Raw genomic sequence first — 24,550 nt, 5'->3', positions numbered from 1 at the left:
TCAACATAGGAAGATAAGAAAAGGATGTGCATAATTTCCATACTGCCATCTACCCATATGTCAAGTTTCATAAACATATTTTCAGTACTTTTTGTGTTATCACTGGATCCAGGTTATGTGTAAAATTTGCCATATTTTCAGTCTATTTGTTGCCATAGCAACCAGAATTTTCAACATAGGAAGAAAAGAAAAAGATGTGCATAATCTCCATACTGCCATCTATCCATAAATCAAGTTTCATAAAAATATTTTCAGTACTTTTTGCGTTATCGCGGGATCCAGGTTATGTGTAAAATTTGCCATATTTTCAGTCTATTTGTTGCCATAGCAACCAGAATTTTCAACATAGGAAGAAAAGAAAAAGACGTGCATAATCTCCATACTGCCATCTATCCATATATCAAGTTTCATTAAAATATTTTCAGTACTTTTTGCGTTATCGAGGGATCCAGTTTTGTGGACGGACGGACTGACGGACGGACAGACGGACGTACCAACTTTTGATATTTAAGAGGTAAATCAGCTCATAAACTACACCTGGACCAAAGTCCATAAGCAAGATCAGCTCCTAAAATCAAAAAAATAGCTCTTAATTTGAATTTTATGAGCTTTTGTTCTTTATTTAACTACGGAATGAAGCTCATAAATATCAAATGTTTGCTCGGACTGACGGACAGACGGACGGAGGGTAAACCTAAAGTCCCCTCCGGTAAGGGGACTAATAAATAAAAGCTGTTTAAGCAAAATAAAAGCTGTTTAAGCAAATATGTAGAAATCTATTTTTGGCCCCTTGACCTGTTATATGGATTACTATCAAACAAACTCATATGTAAAAACATCTCCTAGACCCAGTGCTTGAAGTCCAGAGACCTTATGATCTCCACTGAGCTTATATAGCCTGGTATACTGTATTTTAGAGGAAAATATTAGCCAACCAAAACCCCACCCAACATCGAGATGAGGCCAACACTTAATTTAAAATTCTGTTCTGGTAACCCTAATCATACATTTTTTATGAATATCATTAACATAACAATTTTGTGTTCTCATTAGCAATTATAAGAAATGACTGAAATATATCAATTTACAATTTATACCACTTTTCAGTGTGATATTTCTAAATTTCATTAATAATATGAGGGAAAATAATAATAAAGATAATAAAATATTTTTCTTACATTAACATCAACAAATAGACTTATGAACAACTAAATAATACTTAAATGTTACATTATTTTTGTCTTTATACATAAAAATCTTCAACCATATATCAAATATAATGTGAATGATTGTAAATTTATCTTACCCCAGTCCTTCTGACAGCATTCTTATACAGCTTTATCAATCTGTCTATAGCACCTTCCCTGTAAAATATCATCAATTTCTGTTGTTGTTTTTAGGTTAATTCAACTCATTTATGGATAATTAAAGTGACATTATGCTCATTTTTTCATTGTCAACTTGAGCTGAATGGACCATATATTTCTAAAGATTGACTGTTATAATGGTGTTTGAACAACAGTTGATAGTGGAAATATTTAGGATAAATCTAATTCTGTCTGAAATATAAAAAGACTGCCCCACTCTTTTTTATAACAAAAAAATTGAAATGCTACAGGTATATTCCGATGAATATTTACAGAAATTTCCTTGGGCGTGTGCTTTTTTATTATTGTTTGTGCAAAGTAAATTGTAAAATATGATAAACAAGATCAACAAGTAAAGGCAGCGTCAATGTACGCAACCCCCACATGACCCAGCAACAAGAATCAGTGTAAAATTGTAAGGAATTATGGAAAATGTAAACTTATTCTCACTTTCACTGATTAACAAACTTTATATCCTTGGATGGGCATAATGTCACTTGAAAGAGTAATCACCTAATTCTCCGCAAGTTTCAGGTAAATTATCCCAATCCCAATGAACCAGAGGTGAGAGACAAATGAACATTAGACTAAATGTCCATGATAAGTTAGACAGTATACAAAACCATGCTTGCCCCTGAAACTTAAAGGCATCATATATAAATATAAACCATGCTAGCCATTTCAAGGCAATATTCAAAACCATGCCTGCTACTTAAGGGTAGAATATACAACCAAAGTCTTATGAAGATAACATTATCAGGGCTCGAGCTAGTGGGCGATTCGGGCGAAATAGTCGCCGAATTCCATCCGACTTCGCCGACATCCTACATGAAAGCGAAGATGAAGTCGCCCGATTTTATTGATCCATTATTGAAAATTACCAACAATAACTGTGGATAACATGTGGTGTGTGTTTGCTTTGTTTACCCTCGCCGCCGGAAAAAGGGACTGTCATGCATCTCAATCAACGCGAATGTCTTTAATCCGTTTGTTTACCAACATGTCATAAAAGTCTAATTAACAGACGCTCGAGGAACAATTAGACTCCGCCCACGGCGAGATTACCGATACGTGCGAGAAACCAATCGTAATTCACGTTTTAATCGAGGCGACATTATTTAACCAATCATTAAATCGCTAACATACAACTACCTGTAACAATTATTTATGATGGACGGATCAAACGTCAATTAAATTTTCACTATCGAATGATTGTCAGAATTAAGCGAAACCGCTCGACATATAACTGTAACGGTAATTTTAAATGAAAGTTATGATAACCTTTTTTGTCGACGAGTTAAATTTGATAAGATTAACGGCGTATTACAATGTATTTATTACAAATGAAGTGAAATTAAAGATCATTTCTTTCGTTATCTACTTTTATTTTCTTTACAACATAAGTGAATATGAATATAATGTCCGGCGCAAGCTTTTTAATAGTAAATCAGAACCACCCATGATATGATCCATGATAGGAATCAACTATGGCTTTTTTTATCTTCATTTAATGCAATGGTTGCATTACATGATACTCATTCTTATTACTTGTTTCAAACTACTTTTAAACAGAGACATAGATAACAATAGTTATAATAATAGCTATCTATGTCTCTGTTTTAAATTAAAATTGAATATTCTGTTGTAACACAAATCCAATTCATTTAATAAGATATGTAGTGAGTCAACATAATTGCGATAACATACAACAAACATCGATAAATGAATCTCCTCACTTCTCCCTAAAGTCTCCCCACTTCTCCCTAAATCAGCTGGAGGGAGAAGTGACTTCTCACTAAATTTTGAACCTAGCTTGAGCCCTGATTATCCATTTTTGATCATCCTATTTAAAGTTTGACCGTTTTAATTGTAAGTTTTAAAAGTAGACTCTAGTCTATCACGCTTCTTCGTATTTCATCATATATATGAGCCGCGTCACTACAAAACCAACATAATGGGTTTGCGACCAGCATGGATCCAGACCAGCCTGCACATCCGCGCAGTCTGATCAGGATCCAGGCTGTTCGCTTACAAACTCTATAACAAGTAGAGAAATTGATAGCGAACATCATGTATCCTGATCAGACTGCGCGGATGCATTCGTGTAGAACAATATCTTCCAACTTCTTAGACCAAATGTCATGAACTGAATAAATAAACAGACACATCAATTTGGCACCAAAATTATTCAACAAAAGCACTGGATGCGCTGTAAAGATGATCTGTTAAAATAACCACTTTTGACAAAAATTCTAAGTTAAAAAGGGGGATTACTCAAAAAATATAGCTTTCAAAATTATGCCCTTTGTCTAACAACTACAACTTTCTCAAGATAAGCAAGTATATTAAGTCTCATGTTGATAATTTTAAAATTTGAATAAATGACCACATTAAAGTTTTTGCCCCAAAGACATTGGCAACGACAAAGATGACCATGATGCAGCGATCATAATAGCTGTTGAATTTTTCTTCGAAAACAGACCTGCTACTAACAACACCTATACATCTGACTGCCTCAGTTTGCCTTGTGAAAATCTGTGACAAATTTTTTTGTTGCACACATATCATCGTAATTACATTCTACCTACAGTTAAAATATATGGTAGGCATTTGTATAAGAAACAATCAATCACTTGTGTTATGTGTTGATCATATTTTGTGACTTATCCAAACCAAATCCATTCCCTTAAAACTGATAAAATAGACAAAAAACAAATCCCTTAAATAGCCCAACACGTTAAAATGGATAATGTTGCAGGCTTGATTTGATTAAGCCTTTTCATGGACGTTAATGGTAATTTCAAGCTGCCGTCCACATCCACTAGCACAAGCTTAAGCAGAATTCAACCTTTAACATGAACTGATAAAATTTTGAATTTTGAAACTCTTTTGAAACTCTCATATTCAGATCTATTCTATTGCCCACAAATCCATGCTTGATTAAATACAAAATGCTCGACATTCTTCAAATATAGACGTGCACGATAAGCGTGTACCGATAAAGTGCATTCTACCCAAACCATGTCAGACTGCTCAAAAGTGACAGTTTGAGCCATGTCATGACAAAACCAACATAATGGGTTTGCAACCAGCATGGATCCAGACCAGCCTGCACATCCGCCCAGTCTGATCAGGATCCATGCTGTTCGCTTACAAACCCTATTACAAGTAGAGAAACTGATAGCGAACAGCATGGATCCTGATCAGACTGCGCGGATGCGCAGGCTGGTCTGGATCCATGCTGGTCGCAAACCCATTATGTTGGTTTTGTCATGACACGGCTCGTTTATTTTTTGGTTTAAATATTAAACATTTACCTTATTTCTAGAGATGGCAAGTGTGGTAAGAAATCATTCCCAACAAAGAAACACATAAATACCCAGTCGTCTAAAGCTCTCTGAAATTGGAAAACAAAATAACATGAATCTCTTTTGCATTTTTCTTGATTCAACTAAAAGCAGTTTTTTAACAAAATCTTGGACGGATATCATTCATTTGATTTTCATCCGAGTTTTTTCTGTAACTGTATAATTTCGCACCCTATGGACCAAGAAGTCCTGTTTACTGGTTACCTGAGTAAGTGCAAGTACTAATTTGTTGCAAAAGCAAGAGCTTCGTTAATTGAAACACATATGAAAACTAATTTTTGGCTTAATGACCTTGACCTTAGTTACCTCAAATTCATTGGTGTACAGTATTTCCATTCAAGCCAATAAATGAGTTATTCAGTATAAACTTATTGCAATTCAGAAATCAATTTTAGTATATTCTCAATGATTTTATATTTCTTACAAGCAGTTTGACTTTTCAGCATAAATGTTTTTGTTTTTTGTGTGAAGAAAACAACAAAAAACATTCATAATTATATGTTATCACTGCCTTAAAGATTTGTTAAAATTTGTCATTTTCTTATAATATCGCACTTACTTCAATCTAATTGAAATGTTTTGTTTGCTGCATCAAAATGTAAAATAAAAATCACATAGTACAGGCTTTAAGAATACAAATCCTGACCCTTTACATGTATAATCATTACAAAATGAATTATCATTTGTATATTCTTTGCCAACTTTAGATGAACATAATTAATACCTCGAAGTCGTAAGGAAATGGCAGGCCATTCATCTGAAGCTCTCTTTCTAAATATTCTCGAAGTATATTTAGGCGTAGAAATATGAAAGGTGTTTCGTCGGCAAACACGGGTGCTTTCTGGTCAAACTCGCCACTTTTCTCCTTCTCTATTCCCTGACATTCCTTCAGTTCATGACCTAACAGAAAACAAAATTGTAACACACTTTTGCACCATATCTCATCATAAACATGTCTTTATACTCAATCAAATTAAAACCACGAAACAAGTGATAGACTTATAAATCTTTATTTTTGGCATAACTGGCTAAGAAACATCAGACCAAATGAATGATTATATGATAAATATAACTAAAACTGGAAATAAGACATAAAACATGTTAAAACCATTAAGTCTGGTGTAGTCCGAGCCAGTATGCCTCCTTCTTTCTTGGTATTGGCTTACGAGCCTAATCCCCATGAGAGGCATACTGACAAGATCTTAACCAGAAGGCATTGCTCTTCAAGGTGAGAGGCAGGGATGGATGGTGGTGTAAAATTATTTTTCTAAATTAATGTGCGTGTGAACAAAGAGCGCTGTGGAAATCGAGAGGCTGCATACGTATTGCTGCTGATGCGGGTCCTACTTTGTTGATAAGGGAGCTGAATTTAGTCATGTGGTATTAGAAACCGGATATAGGTCAAGTACCGACAATGTAAACATCAAATCGAAAGTAGAATTAATTTAGATCTTTCATAAACCGCGTTTACTACGTAAACTTCAATTTATACTCAATCAAATTAAAACCACGAAACAAGTGATAGACTTATAAATCTTTATTTTTGGCATAACTGGCTAAGAAACATCAGACCAAATGAATGATTATATGATAAATATAACTAAAACTGGAAATAAGACATAAAACATGTTAAAACCATTAAGTCTGGTGTAGTCCGAGCCAGTATGCCTCCTTCTTTCTTGGTATTGGCTTACGAGCCTAATCCCCAAAAGAACATGGATGATAGCAAAGTGTAACTCAAATATTATCCATCAATACAAGAGCAATCAGTAATCACATGTGTCGCCTCATGATAGCCAATTTTATGTAGGCACAAGTTTTGTGACAGACAGACAGACAGACAGACGGACAGTGCACAACTAGACTTGGTACTGATCATTCCTGTAAAGTTTGGATAAAATTGCACCAGTAGTTTATGAGGAGTAGTCCGGACAAGCTTTTGTGTATCTGGCAACACACAGAAAAAAACACCTTTTTATCAAAGGGCCATAACTCGGCCAAAAATCATTCAACTGGAAAACCCGTGCAATATGCACAAGGACTTGAGCTACAGATCAATCCTGTAAAGTTTCATTGAAATTGCATTAGTGGTATAAGAGAAGTAGTCCGGACAAACTTTAAAAATAAAAATTATTAAAGGGCCATAACTCTGACAAAAATCATTGAACCGGAAAATGCTGACAATATGCACAACTAGACTTGGTACTGATCATTCCTGTAAAGTTTGGATGAAATTGCACCAGTAGTTTATGAGGAGTAGTCCGGACAAGTTTTGTGACGGACAGACGGACGTTCCTACTGAGTTGACATTATGGGGTTTTTTCTTTGATCTCCTTTGATCTCTAAAACCCCATAAGCAACGTATTTGCACCCCATAAGCAACCTTTTTCCTCACAAGTACCGTCTATACGGATTGAACATGGATATTCACCCCACATCGTCATTTCAGTGAGCTCGGACAGACAGACGACGGAGAAGTGATCCCTATATGTCGCCACTACTCCATAGAGGCGACACAAAAAATGAACAAAATTTTCACAGTTCTTTCCTAGTGCAGGATTGGCTAAAGGCAATGCCAACTGATATTTTTTTTACTTACCTCTTTTGCCTTTTTAATACCTATAATAATGAACTGTTGTAGTTAGAATTAATATGAACTAGAAATGTGTCCATAGGACACGGATGCCCCCACATGCCACTGTTCTGTCAATCTTATGACTCTAGGTCAAATATTTTTGGGACTACATGTGCCACAAGTTGAAAACTAAAAATCAACAAAGGGCCATAATTCTGTTAAATTTGGTCGCAGCAAAAATTCCTTCCTTTACTACCATCTACACATTAAGGTTGTTAATCCCTGGAAGTTTAAGCAAAATCTGCCATCCAGTTTAAGAGGAGTTGCGTTCACAAAATTTCTACATAGTATATAATGAAAAAAAATCAACAAAGGGCCACAATTCTGTTAAATTTGGTTGCAGCAAAAATTCCTTCCTTTACTGCCATCTACACATTAAGGTTGTTCATCCCTGGAAGTTTAAGCAAAATCTGCCATCCGGTTTAAACGGAGTTGCATTCACAAAATTTCTACATAGTATATAGTGAAAAAATCAACAAAGGGCCATAATTCTGTAAAATTTGGTCGCAGCAAAAATTCCTTCCTTTACTACCATCTACACCTTAAGGTTGTTCATCCCAGTAAGTTTAAGCAAAATCTGCAATCCGGTTTAAGAGGAGTTGTGTTCACAAAATTTCTACATAGTATATAGTGAAAAAATCAACAAAGGGCCATAATTCTGTTAAATTTGGTCGCAGCAAAAATTCCTTCCTTTACTACCATCTACACATTAAGGTTGTTCATCCCTGTAAGTTTAAGCAAAATCTGCCATCTGGTTTAAGAGGAGTTGCGTTCACAAAATTTCTACATAGTATATAATGAAAAAAAATCAACAAAGGGCCATTATTCTGTTAAATTTGGTCGCAGCAAAAATTCCTTCCTTTACTATCATCTACACATTAAGGTTGTTCATCCCTGTAAGTTTAAGCAAAATCTGCCATCCGGTTTAAGAGGAGTTGCGTTCACAAAATTTCTACATAGTATCTAGTGAAAAAATCAACAAAGGGCCATAATTCTGTTAAATTTGGTGGCAGCGAAAATTCCTTCCTTTACTACCATCTACACATTAAGGTTGTTCATCCCTGTAAGTTTAAGCAAAATCTGCTATCTGGTTTAAGAGGAGTTGCGTTCACAAGATTTCGGGATGTACGGACGGACTGACGGACGGACTGACGGACGGACGGACAAGTGCAATGCTATATGCTCCCACATTGTGGGGGCATAAAAAGTTATATTCGTATATTCCTATACCCTATATTTTACAGTCGAATAAAGGCTGTTTCCTCTGGGGTAAAATAATAACATTTTCCCCTAAAAATGCTATATTTTCCCCTGAAATGTGAATATTCCTCATCAGAGCAATGGCTTAACGGCAGCTGACTCATATCAGGTTATTGATAAATTTAATTGACTGAAAGACAGAAAGTTGTCCCTACATATATATGTAGCAACTGCTATGTACCATGCATGTTAAAATAAATTGAAATTGAAAATTTTATCAAATGTGTGGGTAAATTCCATTCTCATTTGTTGGAATTTAAGGTTTTCCGATTTATCATGCTATATTTCCCCCTATAGGAAGCCACAGGCTGTTTTGAAAACTTAAAAAAAAAAAAAAATCACTGCTATAATTATTATGTCACCTGTGATTAAAAATAAAAGATGGTTGTTTTGATAAGAAATTTGAAACCACTTGCCACCTTTCTGTGAATTCACTGTTTTCCTTCATTTGTATGTTCATGTATATATATTTTTCAATGATATACATGTTTTTCATAAACAGGTACTAAACTATTTCATTGTGGACTAATGGACGTATCTTCATTGTCAATAGCTTTAGAAATATACAATGTATCAACTTACCAATCTGACCACACAGACTGCAAGGGCGTGGTTTATTTGGCTTGAACTCCTCCCTGATGATGGTAAAGTATGGTTCATGTGTAGCCAGACCTTCACAGACAAATAAAATACATTGTAAAAAAATCATATTCTAAAATATGGTCGTAAAAAATAAAATAAAAAAAATTGCAAAATAAAATAGGAACCAAAGAAACTCAACACACATCATTTTAAATTAATGGTTGATTTGTTTAGTATTATCAATTTTTAAAGAAAATTTATCATAAAGCTGTGTGTTTTGTCAAGATTTCTGGTACATGCATGACGCTTTCAACATTCAGGAATTATATAAAATATACAGCTAAATGTTAATGTTTAGATAATGATTCTTAACTGTAAGATTTTTTGTAAAGGGGTGGGGGGTGGGTATTAAATTACATAACAACTTACCTAACATGATCAAATCAGCTGAAAAAAAAAATGCAAAAGTTATTACATTATTGCACTCTTTGTAAATGTGTTACATTCTTTGCTTGTGTCAGAAGCTTTTAACTAATATAATTTGTTGTTGTTATAAATATAATTACAGGATAAACAATAGTTTTAAAGATGTAAATTGGAACCGTTTTGGCAGAAAAACTATATTTCAGATGTTATGATTACATTTCTATTTTAAGTTGGTATCTAATTATGTTAAATTCAAATCTAGCATATCTGACATTCAGTGAAGTAGGTTCTCTGACAGATATGTTTCAAGGTAAATTTAGATTCAGTATTTTGTTTTTTTGCTTTGATTAGGTTTTACTTCACACCTAGACAATATAGGTCATATGGCGATATTCCAACTATACTGGTGGAGGAAGACCTCAGGTTGCCTTCCGTGCATTATTTCAGGCACAAACAGGCACCTGAGCAGAACCACCGACGTTCCGTAAGCTAGCTGAATAGCTTCCTCTCATGAAAGAAACCTGTCTGGATTTGAACCCACAGCGGTGAGAGACAGGTGGCTTGAAGTCAACGACCTTAACCACTTGGTCACAGAAGCCAAAGTCTAAGTAGAATATTTATCATAAGCAAGTCTTTCAATTAAATCAATACAAGAACATGATTTTTACAAAGATTTTCTCTGCACCCTCTACCAGGTGAATTTTGAAACAAATTTACCCTGCTTTGCATTCGAATCAATCCATTTGAATTTTAAGGAATTTCAAAGCACTTGCAGTGTTTACACTTATATGGTAACCAATTTTAGCAAAAAATTTAAATTCAAAAGGTCATAACTTCTAAAACTAGTTTTCAGAGTTATTCCCCTTAACTTACACATGCACCTTGTCATAATAAGTAACTTTTCCAATTTTCATGAAGATAACTTTTAAAAAAAAATTTAATAAAGGGCTACATTAAAATTTTTGCATGATGACGCAACAATCACAATAGCTAGACTTTTTTCAAAACAGGCTAGCTAAAAATATTGCTATCTACAATAAAGAACCTGATCAGACTGCACAGATTAGCAGTCTGGACTGGCTCCATACTTATGGCATAAGGCCTAAAATAAAATATCATTTGTTTCCCGCTATCTATCCACAAAAATCACAGCTACCCAAAAAATTGTATTGCCTACCAAAAAACAACATTATCTATTTTACTAAACATGAAAGCAGAGCCTGTCAATTACAATCACATCTTTATATCTGTCTGATGTTGTTTTAATTGCAAATATACAAACTGGGATAAAATTATATGTTGAAAAATATGAAAATATTGTTCTAATCTTTAAACAAATGCTAAACATGCACAATTTGTTTTGAACTCCAAATACTTAACTTTCCATAGGAAAAAACAAGAGCCGGTTGAACCGGGTGATGCTCCCCGAATAGGTTTTGGACACAGGAAGGTATACTTCTTGTTGTGTCAGAGTTATGTCACAGACAAAGTTCAAAGTGTAAAAACAACCCAAATATTGTGCACGACACATTGTCTCAATATGGTGATCATTTTGTGAAATAGTTGTAAAATCCGATTTCAAATAACAAAGTTATGCGCCTGACATTATTTTGCTGCAAGGTCATGCTGTGACCTTAACCTTCAAGATAGTGACCCAAATGTTGCATGCGACACGTCAATTCAATATGGTGATCATCTCTGTCAAATAGTTGTTAAATCCGACTTCCAGTAACAAAGTTATGGGCCGGACACGATTTTGCTGCAAGGTCATACCGTGACCTTGACCTTCAAGGTAGCGACCCAAATGTTGCGCGCGACACAATGTCTAATTGTGGTGATCATTTCTGTGAAATAGTTGTAAAATCCGACTTCAAATAATGAATTTTGCTGCAAGGTCATGCTGTGACCTTGACCTTCAAGGTAGCGAGCCAAAAGTTGTGCTTGACACGCCATTTTAATATGGTGATCATTTCTGTGAAATAGTTAAAAAATCTAACTTCAAATAGCGAAGTTATGGGCCGGACACGATTTTGCTGCAAGGTCATGCTGTGACCTTGACCTTCAGGTAGCGACCCACATGTTGCGCGCGACACATCGTCTCAATATGGTGATCATTTCTGTGCAATATTTTTTAAATCCGACTTCAAATAACAAAGTTATGGATCGGACACGATTTTGCTGCAAGGTCATGCTGTGACCTTGACCTTCAAGGTAGAGACCCAAATGTTTCGCGCGACACGTCGTCTCAATATGGTGATCATTTCTGTGAAATATTTTTAAAATCTAACTTCAAATAACAAAGTTATGGACCGGACACGATTTTGCTGCAAGGTCATGCTGTGACCTTGACCTTCAAGGTAGCGACCCAAATGTTGCGCGCGACACGTCGTCTCAATATGGTGATCATTTCTGTGAAATAGTTGTAAAATCCGACTTCAAATAACGAAGTTATGGGCCGGACACGATTTTGCTGCAAGGTCATGCTGTGACCTTGATCTTCAAGGTAGCGACCCAAATGTTGCGCGCAACACGTCGTCTCAATATGGTGATCATTTCTGTGAAATAATTTTAAAATCCGACTTCAAATAACAAAGTTATGGGCCGGACACGAATTCGGGACGTACGTACGTACGGACGGACGGACAACCCGACGACTATATGCTCCCCCGAAATTTTTCGGGGAGCATAAAAAATAATTCATTTTTGGATTAAAATTTTTTTATTTTTTTAAATTATTGACCTTCCTACCCTACACAAACTGACATGGGTTGCAGGAGTGGAAACAAAGATAATTTCAACGCTTGTCTAAGCTAATCACTATTGGTTACAGCAGGGTATGGGTTAAGTCCCTTACTTTAGAGAAAAGTGAAACCACAAGAATGAAATTCTTTGTTTTGTCCTCAGTCAACACTGAATTGACATTCAGCAATTAGCAAATATCTGTATCCTTAAAATAATGATGACAGTTTGTTTGTTTTTTTATTTAGGACAAGTAGCAATCACTTGAAAAGAATTTCTTCAAAGCAAAATGAAGGATAATAACTAACTCACCATCGGCCCCACAGAGACAGTGCTTAGTGTTTGGATCATGGTCTGGTTGTGCTGAAAATATACACCAAATAACAAATATACCAAACAAATAGTATACCAAATAAGTATACCAAATAACAAATATACCAAAACAAAGCAAGAAGTATACCAAATAAGTAGTAAATCAAATAAGTAAAATGTAAAATTATTCATATACCAAATTTGAAGTATTCCAAATACCTAATTTATCAACAATCTTATCAAATTATACCATATACCAACATAAATATTCAAGTTACTCTTTTACAAGGGGTCTGTACTTTAATGTCTTAAAAGGGTGGAAAAGCCTTCATTAATCACAGGCTGTATACAGTTACAGTAATGCATTTTTTTTTTTCAAATATTATTTTTCAATACATTTTACAAGTACAGTAAAACTTTGGTATGACGAAGTTGAAGGGACTTGTGTAAAAACTACTACACATCGCGACCACAACTCATGAACCAGTCTCTATTTAATGAGCGTTTGACGTTTGCAAACAAGTTACAAAAGGAATAACAAAAGGGTGATAACTAAACCAGCCTTAAGTAAATGTATCACCTGTGATTATCACCCGACAACTGGTCACGGAAGTTCAGAAACGAAACTAATTTGTACTGTTTATTTTCAAATACAACTATAGCAATTAGAATAATAACAATTAGAGCATTTTATCATGTGTGAACACATACAAAGGCTGTGTAATTAACACCTGTCATACAAGTTAATCGGAAATTGTCTACACGGCTAGAAAAGGTGTGAAAAATGTCTCAAGCAAAAAGGTGCCAAAATGATCGAAGGACTTCGGCTTATTAGGTAAATTGTACTCGATTTAATCTATATGAACCAAGAGAAAACTTCGGCACATTGAAAAATTCGACACATCGAAAAATTCGACACATAAAATTTTGACTCATGTATAGGTTTCCATAGATATATATAGGGTAAAAAAATTGGGACTTTCATTTTACTTTGACACACCGAGAAAATGGACTAATCTAAGTTCGACTCATAGAAGTTTTACTGTATATACCTCTTTGTTTTCGAATAAAGTCCATGATTTTATGCTCCCCCTCTCCTGGAACATTGGCATCTGACAGAATTACCTTAATACCTTTCCAGCCAGCGTCATTGTTTAATCTATCATGGATGTAGAATCGAAGACAGTTGGCAAGTCGGAACATGAAGGGTGTACCCTGATAAATGAATAACACACATAACTTACAGTAGCAAATGAGAACATTGTGAGCCTTACAAAAATAAATGACATACCCGGTACATTAACAATTATAATAAATGAAAAAATAAATAAATAATGCATATACAAATGATATAACAGTAACAGCCTAGTCAGCTTGCTTGTTTCAAGTTTATACCTATATTGGTTTCATAGAATTTAAAGTTAATGTCATTTTAAAGGAAGACAAGTAATGTAAGTTACAAAGTGAAACTTGGCCTATTATCCCAAAAATGTATATCTTAAGTTTCATGTCAATAATTGACCTGGCTTAATAAAGCTGTGAGGACATAACATGTACTATTTGGAGTCATAAAACTTAAACTGCTGTGCTAATTTGTGACCATCCATACATAGCTCAAGTTCTCTTTACCCTAGCTTTTCAGATACATACTCTAATTATCTCCTTAACCATAAATTTATGGGGTTTTTGTTGTTGTTTTTTTATTATTTTGATATACCATAGGTAGCATGTTCCATTATAACTACTTTAAACTTCATCTCATCAAAGTTTGTGGCTTAACAGCAAAGATAATTTAATTACAAGATAATTAATCGAGAAAAATAATTAACAAAATGCTATCAGTTTCTCTACTTGTAATAGGGTTGGTAAGCGAACAGCATGGATCCTTATCAGACTGCGGGGATGCGCAGTCTGGTCTGGATCCATGCTGGTCGCAAACACACTTTGTTGGTTTTGTCATGATGCAGCTCATATGATGTCACAATAATATACTAACTGGTGTAATACAGTTGCTGTCAAACTTTTCAGAAGCTGGTTTTTCTGGAGGGACACTACAACCTTTTAGTAACAACTCTTCTCTGACACGGGATATCTCTTCTGCTGTCTCACTGTTAAAATGAAAACAAAAAAACAATAAAAAAGACAAAAGAACTTTGTTACGTAGGTATAGTTACTTTTATGTCCAACATAGCTATCCATTGAGAAATAACCCATGTCTTACAAAATCAGTAGGCAAAACAGGTAATGTTTTCTGAATAGAAATTAGAATAAATTTTAAATGCACTGTGTCAAATAATCTTATAGTAATTTATCTCTATACTGAAATACTGTACAACAGTTACCACGTTTGAAAAATAAAACCTAAGTCAAAATGTCGGGCTGATATAAACAAGAAGTATTTTTAAAAGATACCCGGCCGAAGTATTAACTGGTTAACATGAAAAAGTATGTCATTTCTAAGGTTTTGATACAAAAAGAAATGTAAGCTATGCTTGCATAACAATGCCATAAAAATTATTTCTTTTAGCTAAGAAAATACCCATTTTGTATATAGTAGCATGATGATTTTTCAAAGTAGGGCAACTTCTTATTTTAGGTGTGCCTTTTACTTGTTTTACGTTTAACTTTTTAAATTTTGTAATCATTTACAAATTAACCTTAAACTTTATTTTAGAATGACCAATGAAATTCACTGATTTCAGTTTGTAATTTTAAAATGACCAATGGAAATTCTTCTTATAGTCGGTCGTCCCCTGTGAATTTTACAGGAAGGCAAACTGATAACAGACAGACTTTGTCCGAAAAATATAGTTACTCACACTGCCTCCTTTGAAGCCCGGAATCTTCTACTCCTCTGCTGATTCATTTTGGCCCTCGGAGCCTGGAAAAAAAGGAATGTTATACAACTATAATATGCTCTAAGACTGTTCACATGTATTTCTTCAAGATAGCTTGCAAAGAAAGCTCGTAATCTATTTGAACCATTCACAAGGGATGTCTGCTTCCTGGAATTAATTGGTATTGGGAATCACTGATGTGACAGACACTAGTACAGACTGAACCTACAATCCCCGAGTTGAGAGGGAGACACCTTAACAACTAGGTAGTCATTCTCCTTGACTGTTTTAAAGCACTTTGAACAGCAAATAAACAATTCTTTAATAAATACAAAACTGAATAGAAAGTAGGTGATTTGCTTGCCATCTAAATTCTAATGTTTCAGAATTAAAATGATACCATTTAACATATTTGTGGACCACAATGGAAACAAGAGTCTCTCTTTTTTGTGCTATCCTTGGTGCTGGTGTGTATGTCATGGCTTATTTATTCTCATGTACGTTTTAAAGCTGCATGCCTCCAGATGAGCCAAAAATATTTCAACAAAATCAAGCATGAAAAAAATGTACTATTACATAAAATATTTAGAAAAAGTAAAAACAATTAAGCTTCAAGTTAATAATTGCCATGTAATGTGCGATTAATGGCTGAGTTTTCAGTAATTATATCTTTATATTTCTACTGTGTTACTTATGCAGTAAGAGCTTTTTTTGCATAATTTGACCTCATTTTGGTAATAAACATGGCATGTAAGTGCCATTGATAATGTGCAACTTGCTTTCTTTTGGTTTCTTCACAGTTATATACTTCATATTTTTTCATGAAAATCAGTATAAATCTGGAGGCGTGCTGCTTTAAATGTTTGTACCATGCAAGTTGTTTTAGATGTATATGTATTTTATATATGAATTCTATACCAAAAAAAAAATCTAACAATATATTATGTCATTAAATGTGACTTTATGAATATGACAAGCTAAAATGAATTTCAATAATTTCAAGTTTTTTTTCGAAACTCATGCTTTACATAGATACATGTAACTCCTGAACAGCTAAATTTAAGCATCATCAATTAACTATAACTAATTATTGAACTTAAGATAGATTGATATCAAAACATACCACGCCATCTATTGCCATATACAACACCCGTCTTGGTCGCACAATAGAAAATATTCTGTCTATGTACTCAAATATGAGAATCATCATTTCTTCTTCATTTTTAGGAGCTGGCCTGAAAAAAAATACATACTTATTTATAATATATACAATTAAAAAAAAAAAAGTTGAAAATAACACTTTTACTGTTTAAGAATCTAATATTTTGTTCATAGGTGAAAAAAGATATGTTCGTATCAAAATGCTCCTCAGATCGTGTACATGTACGCTGTGTCAAAAACTCTTGGTATGAAGATTAATTGGCATAGTTTATAATATTGTGATACTTCTTTTGCTATTTTTATTGCCAATAAAGGCCATTATATCAAATGGAAAGTAGTTATCTTTCCAAATGTTGGACGGAAATTCCAAATAAAAAAAGTTGTGGTAACAATTGTTTTGTTGTAAAATTTAAGAACTGCTATTATCTTTAGATAAAACAATGTCTTCATACACAGGTGTAATCTGCATTGTAAACAAACAACCCTCGTGTAAATTCATCCACATGGTTTGCATTTTTATTTGAGGCTAAAGATGTGCCAACAAAAACAAGCAAATTCGTTGAATTTATATCCCCCGCCGAGTACTGGTTATTATTAACACAACAACTGAAGACATAAGGTTTTATTTATATATTAATCATGGCATAAACAGTAATATTCTTTGAACTTGATAAATATTCCGGGAAATAACAGAGCCATAACTTTGTGTTAAATAGTAAAATCTGGAAATGCCAATGAGATGTATGCATACTACATAACTAATCAAGGGCCATAAATCTGAGTTATAAGTATCTGACTGGAACAAGGTGACTATATGCACATCTCCTCTTAGTATCCCATAAAGTTTCATTGAATTCCAGCCGGTGGTAGAAGAGAAGTAGCGAGGAAACAAATATTTTTCTATATGGATACTGCATAACTAATCAAGGGCCATAACTCTGAGTTTAAGAGTCTAACCCGAACAAGCCGACGACATGCGCATCTCCTCTTGGTATTGAAGGTTCCCATAAAGTTTCGTTGAATTCCAGCCAGTAGTTGCAGAGAAGTAGCGCGGAAACGATTTTTACTCCATATGCATACTGCATAACTTATCAAGGGCCATAACTCTGAGTTAAAGTGTCTGACAGGAACAAGCCGATGACATGCGCATCTCCTCTTGGTATTGATGATTCCCATAAAGTTTCGTTTAATTCCAGCCAGTAGTTGCAGAGAAGTAGCGCGGAAACGATTTTTACTCTATATGCATACTACATAACTAATCAACGGCAATAACTCCGAGTTAAAGTGTCTGACCGGAACAAGCTAACAATATGCGCATCTCCTCTTGATATTGATGATTCCCATAAAGTTTCGTTGAATTCCAGCCAGCAGTTGCAGAGAACTTCTCCGGAAACGAAATTCAGACGGACGGACGGATGGACGGACGGACAGATGCGCATCTCCTCTTGATATTGATGATTCCCATAAAGTTTCGTTGAATTCCAGCTAGTAGTTGCAGAGAACTACTCCGGAAACGAAATTCGGACGGACGGATGGACGGACGGACGGATGGACGGACGGAACGCCAAAACTATATCCCCCTCCCGATTCCATCGGCGGGGGATAACAACTGATTTGGCCCAAGGTCATAGGGATATTTTAATACACAAGCTGAAAATGCAACCAATTTTAACAGCATTTCAACTGATGATATGGATTGCCAATCTGTTAATATTAAATAAAAACTCTGTGATGATCAATAGAGCAAAACACTTGTTATATACCCAATCTCAGGTCCAATAACCTGAAATATTGGCCTGTTCATAATCCTCAACAATGAAAATAGCCTTACTTATCTTCTGGATGGGTACAGGGATGTATGATTCCATTCATATCCAGATAGAGATTATCAAATTCTGTATCATTCGGATTAGGCTGGCTTGAATCTACAGGAAACTTCACGCCATTCACCTCTCTTGTCTAAAATATATACATAAATAACTCTTTCAAACTTAAATGCAATTTACAACAAACAATCTTTAAGGGTCCTTTGTGCCTCCTTAGCAGTCCTTTGTGTCTTCTTAGCAGTGTTTAGTATGAACCCTGTTGAAAAAGAATCTCTCTTAATTGAAAAAGAAATTAATTATTATTTTAACAAACTCTGCTGAAAAACAAGAGGGCCATGATGTCCCTGAGTCACTCACCAGAAACTACTGCTTTTCAGTGTTGGAATGTCAATATATTCTCATATTAAACATGAGCATAGAATATGTTTAAACAATAATTTGAAGAAATGTCATGACCTGGGGCATTTAAGCTTTAGCTTAAACGGGGCTAATCAAATTAATATGAGCAAACTTGATTAAAGACTCTAAGAATGCTACAAAGTTTGGTGATTATCCATCAATTATTTCAGTACGAAATGATGTTGGAAGGTTTTTTTCTATTTTTAGCTTTAGTGGCCCCTAAAAGGGGCTAATCAAATTAATTTAAGCAAACTTGATAAAAGAGTACCCAAGAATGCTACAGACAAAGTTTGGTGATCATCCATCAATTGGTTCTGAAGTAGGAGATGTTTAAAGGTTTTTCTATTTTAAGCTTTAGCGGTCCCTAAAAGGGGCCAATTAAATTAATGTGAGCAAACTTGATAAAAGATTACCCAAGAAGGCTAGAGACAAAGTTTAGTGATCATCCATCAATTAGTTCTGTAGAAATAGACATTTAAATGTATTTCAATTTTTAGCTTTTGCGGCCCCTAAAAGGGGCCAATCAAAATAATATTAGCAAACTTGATTAAAGACTACAAAACAATGCTACAGACAAAGTTTGGTGATCATCCATCAATTAGTTCTCTAGAAATAGACATTTAACTGTATTTCTATTTTTAGCTTTAGTGGCCCCTAAAAAGGGCCAATCAAATTAATATAAGCAAACTTGATAAAACACTACCCGAGAATGCTGTCGACAAAATTTGGTGATCATCCATCAATTAGTTCTGTAGGAGAAGGTGTTTAAAGGTTTTTTTCTATTTTTAGCCCTAGAGACCCCTAAAAGGGGCTAATCAAAATAATATAAGCAAACTTGATAAAAGACTTCCTAAAAATGCTACAGACAAAGTTTGGTGATCATCCATCCATTAGTTCTGTAGAAGAAGATGTTTAAAGGTTTTTCTATTTTTAGCCCTAGAGACCCCTATAAGGGGCCAATCAAATTAATATGAGCAAACTTGATAAAAGACTACCCAAGAATGCTTCAGACAAAGTTTGGTGATCATCCATCAATTAGTTCTGTAGAAAAAGATGTTTAAAGGTTTTTCTATTTTTAGCTCTGCTGACCCCTAAAAGGGGCCAATTGGAATGACATGAGCAAATTCAAGTGTGACTGTCACAAGGATGCTACAGACCAAATTTGAAGTAAATCTGCCTAGTAGTTTCAGAGAAGAAGACGATTGTTGACGCATGACGACGGACGCCAGAGCATCCCCCTTTGACACTTATAGCTCACCCTGAGCCTTCGGCTCTGGTGAGCTAAAAAACATATCACAGATCTTTCTATGACCAGCAAATTCTTAAAAAATTCTGATGAAACGAACTTGCACTGAATGGTATTTGTGATGCAAATGATTTTCGACCAAGTTTATGCATGTTTTTCAAAAAGGTTTATGTATCGAACTCCCTGCGGGTACCATATCTTAACCCCATTCTAGTGTAATCAGACTATGTGTTAAAATGCAGACATAGCTACACCTATCAACTGTTTCCACTATCAAAGTGAAAACACAAGTCCAAAACAGTTACTTTTGGTATTAAAATTATTAGAAATATTCTTATTTTATGTGAAATAAAATTTCACATTTGTCTGTCATTTGCTAAAATTATATTTCAATATTTAACAACTGATAAGGGATTGAAATTTATATATAGCTAATGCTATACTGGTTGGAGAGATAACCCCGACAATAAATCACATATTTTTTGCAATATCTTGATTGTCTACCTTCATATCTAAATATTGAACCACCTAAACAAAGTTCAGTACAAACACTTTACATTACACCACAAAAATTATGTATGAAAAAAGAAACTGGAACTTCTTTAAATTAAGGTCCTGAATGAGGTATACAAAACATGGTCTTTTTACCCCACAAAAGAAGATAAAGTCGACACTAAAATTTTTAAGTAAAAAATGCTTGGAAAATAAACACGAATAATTTATTTTTTACATCTTTTATGTTTTATCTGTTTTTTTGTTGATATTTAAACAATTTTTCAAAACCTTTACCTAGTCAGTGGCCTGTGGTCAATTCAATTCTAACTACCTTATTGTAATTCAGTAAAAAGAACGTTTTGAGGCAGTTTTTGCCTACAAAAATTTTAGCTTATTTGAAAAACATTTAAAAGTTTACCAACTTGAAAAAAAATCATTACATTCTGTTCTGCTCATATAATACTAGGTGACCATGTGCTTGTAAGATGAAAAACAAAGTTATAACAATTATATTTATCAAGTGTCGGGTTATCTATGTGTCAGAGTTATCTCTCCGACCAGTATTAGGCTATTTTTTAAAATAGAAGTTTAACTGTTTATTTACTTTTGAAAAAAATATGTGATCTTAACATTTTTTAGGGATTAAACAACAATTTATCCATTGCCTTTGGTCAATTAGCAAACAGGACGTTTCGGCCCAAAACCAAATCCCCCTGTGCAAAATCGGCCCCTAGACGTTTCGGCCCTTTTACGCGAGACGTAATGGCCTTTTTTTAATCATATTTAAAAAGGAATTTTTATACTTAAAATCGTCAAAAAATGTAGTATATTGATGGCAAACAAACAATTTTTTTTTTATATTTAGGTATGTGTTTTTTTCAAGGTGTAACAAATTAATTATTTATGGCTTTAATTATTGCTAATTAGCAGTTAATAATATCAAAGAAAACTTCAAAAGTTTTTTAACTTATAATAAATTAATATGATTTGTTATAATTTCTTGATAATATTTTGAGTTATTATTGTAAAATTCTGATTATAAATCTGTCACTTGTATCGTAAAAGACGTTATTTATAAAAATGTCTGTTAACAATGTATTGTTTGTTTTATTTCATGAAAGTACAAGTATAATTTTTTTAATGTTTTGTGTTGTTTTGTATTGCTCAAACTCGCCAATTAGATCTACTATTAATTAAATAGTTTTGATAAGAAATGTTTGTTTCATGTATTGTTCTGTGTCTTGCTTTTAATCGTTCAAATTTTTTAAATGCTTGTTGATAATAAGCAGATGAAAATCTTTTTCAGCATTTGTGTACTATGTTTTGACTTTTGTTTAATAAAGTTTATGTTCTGTTTGTTTTGATCACTACTAGTCTATTTTAGCCTCATTCAATTACAAAATCATAAATTTAATTATTCAATTAATCCTCTCATCCCTATATTTCATTCATTTTTTGAAATGCTATTAAAATTATGGCATTCAAACTTAGAGCTGTCATCGATATCGACAATTTCGATGTATCGTTGATATTTTTTTGCCGATCAATAATCGATTCACATTTTAAAAAATCGATACTTTTGACTTATTAATTAAATGTCTAGAAATTATAAAATTCACTCAAAATATATACAGAAGCAGTTATTTATATCTAATGTTATGCTTTTGTTATATAGTGGAATTATTTCATAGCAATGGTGACAAAAAATATTGTCTGGAAAAAATCATGCAGTGGACAAGACACTGTACAGAACATGTTTTTGACTGAAATCATTGAAACAGGTATGAAAGTGAATGACAGACAAGTAAGTATAGGATATTATCGATATATCCAGGGCTTCCACTAGGATTTTTTTTTAGGAAGTCAGGACTTCCTTTCAAGGAATTTTGGAAGTCATGAGGTAAATTTCTGGAAGTCAGTTGTTCTTACGCGTATAATTTTCATGTTTCAATGTTTGATTTATAGTATGGGATGATACAAGTAAAAGCAATTATTTTAATCAAAAGATTCTGAAAATGTCATTCCTTTTATTGTTTTAAGTTCAAAGTATCTTTACATGATTGTTGGGTAAATATTTTCAATAGAAGTAAGAACGTTACCCTGAAAAGGACTGTATTGTTGTTATTCAAGGACAGTGGTAACCGTGTAGAACCCTTCAGTGATAACATTCAAATAATTGCTCATTGGTATATAACAAAAAAAATAATATTTCCAGAAAACTTTTAATTCTTTAATCAATCATGGTACAAGTAGATTCTGAAATGTGTATGATGGGTTCTTCTTTTTCTACCTTTGGATCAGTACCATACAGTTGTCTCATGTGATCAGCCTGCACAGCATTTTTGTGGATTCATTGTGTTTTAAAAGGGTGGATCTCTGTAGATTTCCTGAAATAAAAAAAAACATGACATCCTTTAGCATTGTTATTTTTCTTATTTGTAAAATAAAAATTGTTGTTTAGTAAATATCTCTTGTGTTTAAAATTATTTACTACAGTATTCATAACACATTAACAACCAAAAATGGTTAAATTTAATCAGGCTTGTAAATTGAAAGTTTTATGAAAATAATTTCGAACACCGTTTTTGACCAAATTAATTTTTTTAATTACATTTTTGAGATACGCCAAATTGCAGAAGTGAGCGTTGAGACATTTTGAGAGTGGGTAGGGAAAAAGATTTTTAAATGTTACTTTGCTTCTCATAATTAGCGAGTGAAAAAAAATAAAATCAAATCAACATCTATAGAATGTGTGAAAATAAAAACGTCTTTAACTTCAAAAAGGAAAAAAAATCAAAAAGACAAAAACACGCTTCGCAGACTCGGCAAACTTTCGGATACATTCAAACTTACCGATGCACACAATAATTAATAAATCATTTTATCTAATTAAAGTAAAAACAGATACCTACCACAGTTTATGTCAATTAACTATCCATTATCCGTAAAAAACAAACAATTAATCCAATCACTTTGTTTTCACGCTTATCAAGGTCATAAATCAACACTCGCTAATTCGTCACGCGCCAGGTGCATTCGCATAATTTCACCCATCGATGTCATGTCAACCATTCAATTCAGGAGGCGGAGTTAAATAAATAATCCAATCGTACGCCAGGAAAGTGAGAAAAGGTCGGAAAATGGTTGTGGCGTACGTCACTGCTTACGATTTTCGCCGTATTCCTAAATTTTTGGAAGTCAGCGGTACGTCATTGATCTTAATTTTCGGCGTACATATACGATTTTCGGGCGTAATTTACGGCCGTACGCCCGTTAACGGAAGCCCTGTATATCGGTGTATCGTTGATTTTAGTTACTTGATATCGATATATCGTTGATATGCTTTGCACTGAATCAATGACAGCTCTATTCAAACTTATTCTTAACTAAAATCTGAAACGTCTTGGGTAATTTGAGGCCGATACGTCTTGGGGCCATAATGACTCGAAATTGTCAATTACATGATAAAGTAATAAAAAAATATGTTAACTGGTTAAAACAATAAACAAACTCAATCACTTTTGAATTTAACATTTCCCACATTAATTTATATTGTTCACAACAAAATTAAAAAATGAGGGTGAAGTGACTCAATCAAATTTCTAAATAGGGGTGAACTGTCTTAGGGTTGAAGTGTCTACAAAAAAGTGTGTCTGTAATTTAAAGCAATTTTCATGATTTTTACTTTTTCCTCCACACAGTGTACAACAATCGATGGGTATTTCCTACTAAGCCAGCGAAAAAACGCTGGAACTCCCATGATTCTTCTGTATGTTAGCGATGTCTACAATAGTTTTCTTAAACCTCACAAATCGTTTAATTTTTTGTTTAAATTGTTTATTCCATGTGAACTGGACAGAATTCAACTTCCGTCTTTCTGGTTGCGAGCTCGCAAAT

General features: G+C 33.8%; 1 protein-coding gene across 1 annotated transcript in view; it reads right to left on the bottom strand.

Moving 5' to 3' along the window:
* LOC132721004 (5'-3' exoribonuclease 2-like) overlaps positions 1-24,543 on the bottom strand; it is a 42,386-nt gene extending 17,843 nt beyond the window's left edge. Inside the window, exons 1-12 of the mRNA XM_060705252.1 lie at positions 24,339-24,543; positions 18,519-18,646; positions 16,650-16,761; positions 15,509-15,570; positions 14,686-14,797; positions 13,742-13,904; positions 12,690-12,740; positions 9,642-9,659; positions 9,213-9,302; positions 5,460-5,635; positions 4,685-4,764; positions 1,307-1,364 (exon numbers count right to left, since the gene is read on the bottom strand). Of these exons, the coding sequence (XP_060561235.1) occupies positions 1,307-1,364; positions 4,685-4,764; positions 5,460-5,635; positions 9,213-9,302; positions 9,642-9,659; positions 12,690-12,740; positions 13,742-13,904; positions 14,686-14,797; positions 15,509-15,570; positions 16,650-16,761; positions 18,519-18,646; positions 24,339-24,413 (1,125 nt within the window). The 5' untranslated portion in view covers positions 24,414-24,543. The remainder of the gene's footprint in view (positions 1-1,306; positions 1,365-4,684; positions 4,765-5,459; positions 5,636-9,212; positions 9,303-9,641; positions 9,660-12,689; positions 12,741-13,741; positions 13,905-14,685; positions 14,798-15,508; positions 15,571-16,649; positions 16,762-18,518; positions 18,647-24,338) is intronic.
* Between the last annotated feature and the right edge of the window lie 7 nt (positions 24,544-24,550).

The sequence above is a fragment of the Ruditapes philippinarum genome, unplaced genomic scaffold (genome assembly GCF_026571515.1).
Source record: "Ruditapes philippinarum isolate M1 unplaced genomic scaffold, ASM2657151v2 ctg5544_1_1_1_1, whole genome shotgun sequence".
In the NCBI taxonomy this organism is placed as follows: Eukaryota; Metazoa; Mollusca; class Bivalvia; order Venerida; family Veneridae; genus Ruditapes; species Ruditapes philippinarum.
This window is presented reverse-complemented; position numbering and strand designations above follow the sequence as displayed.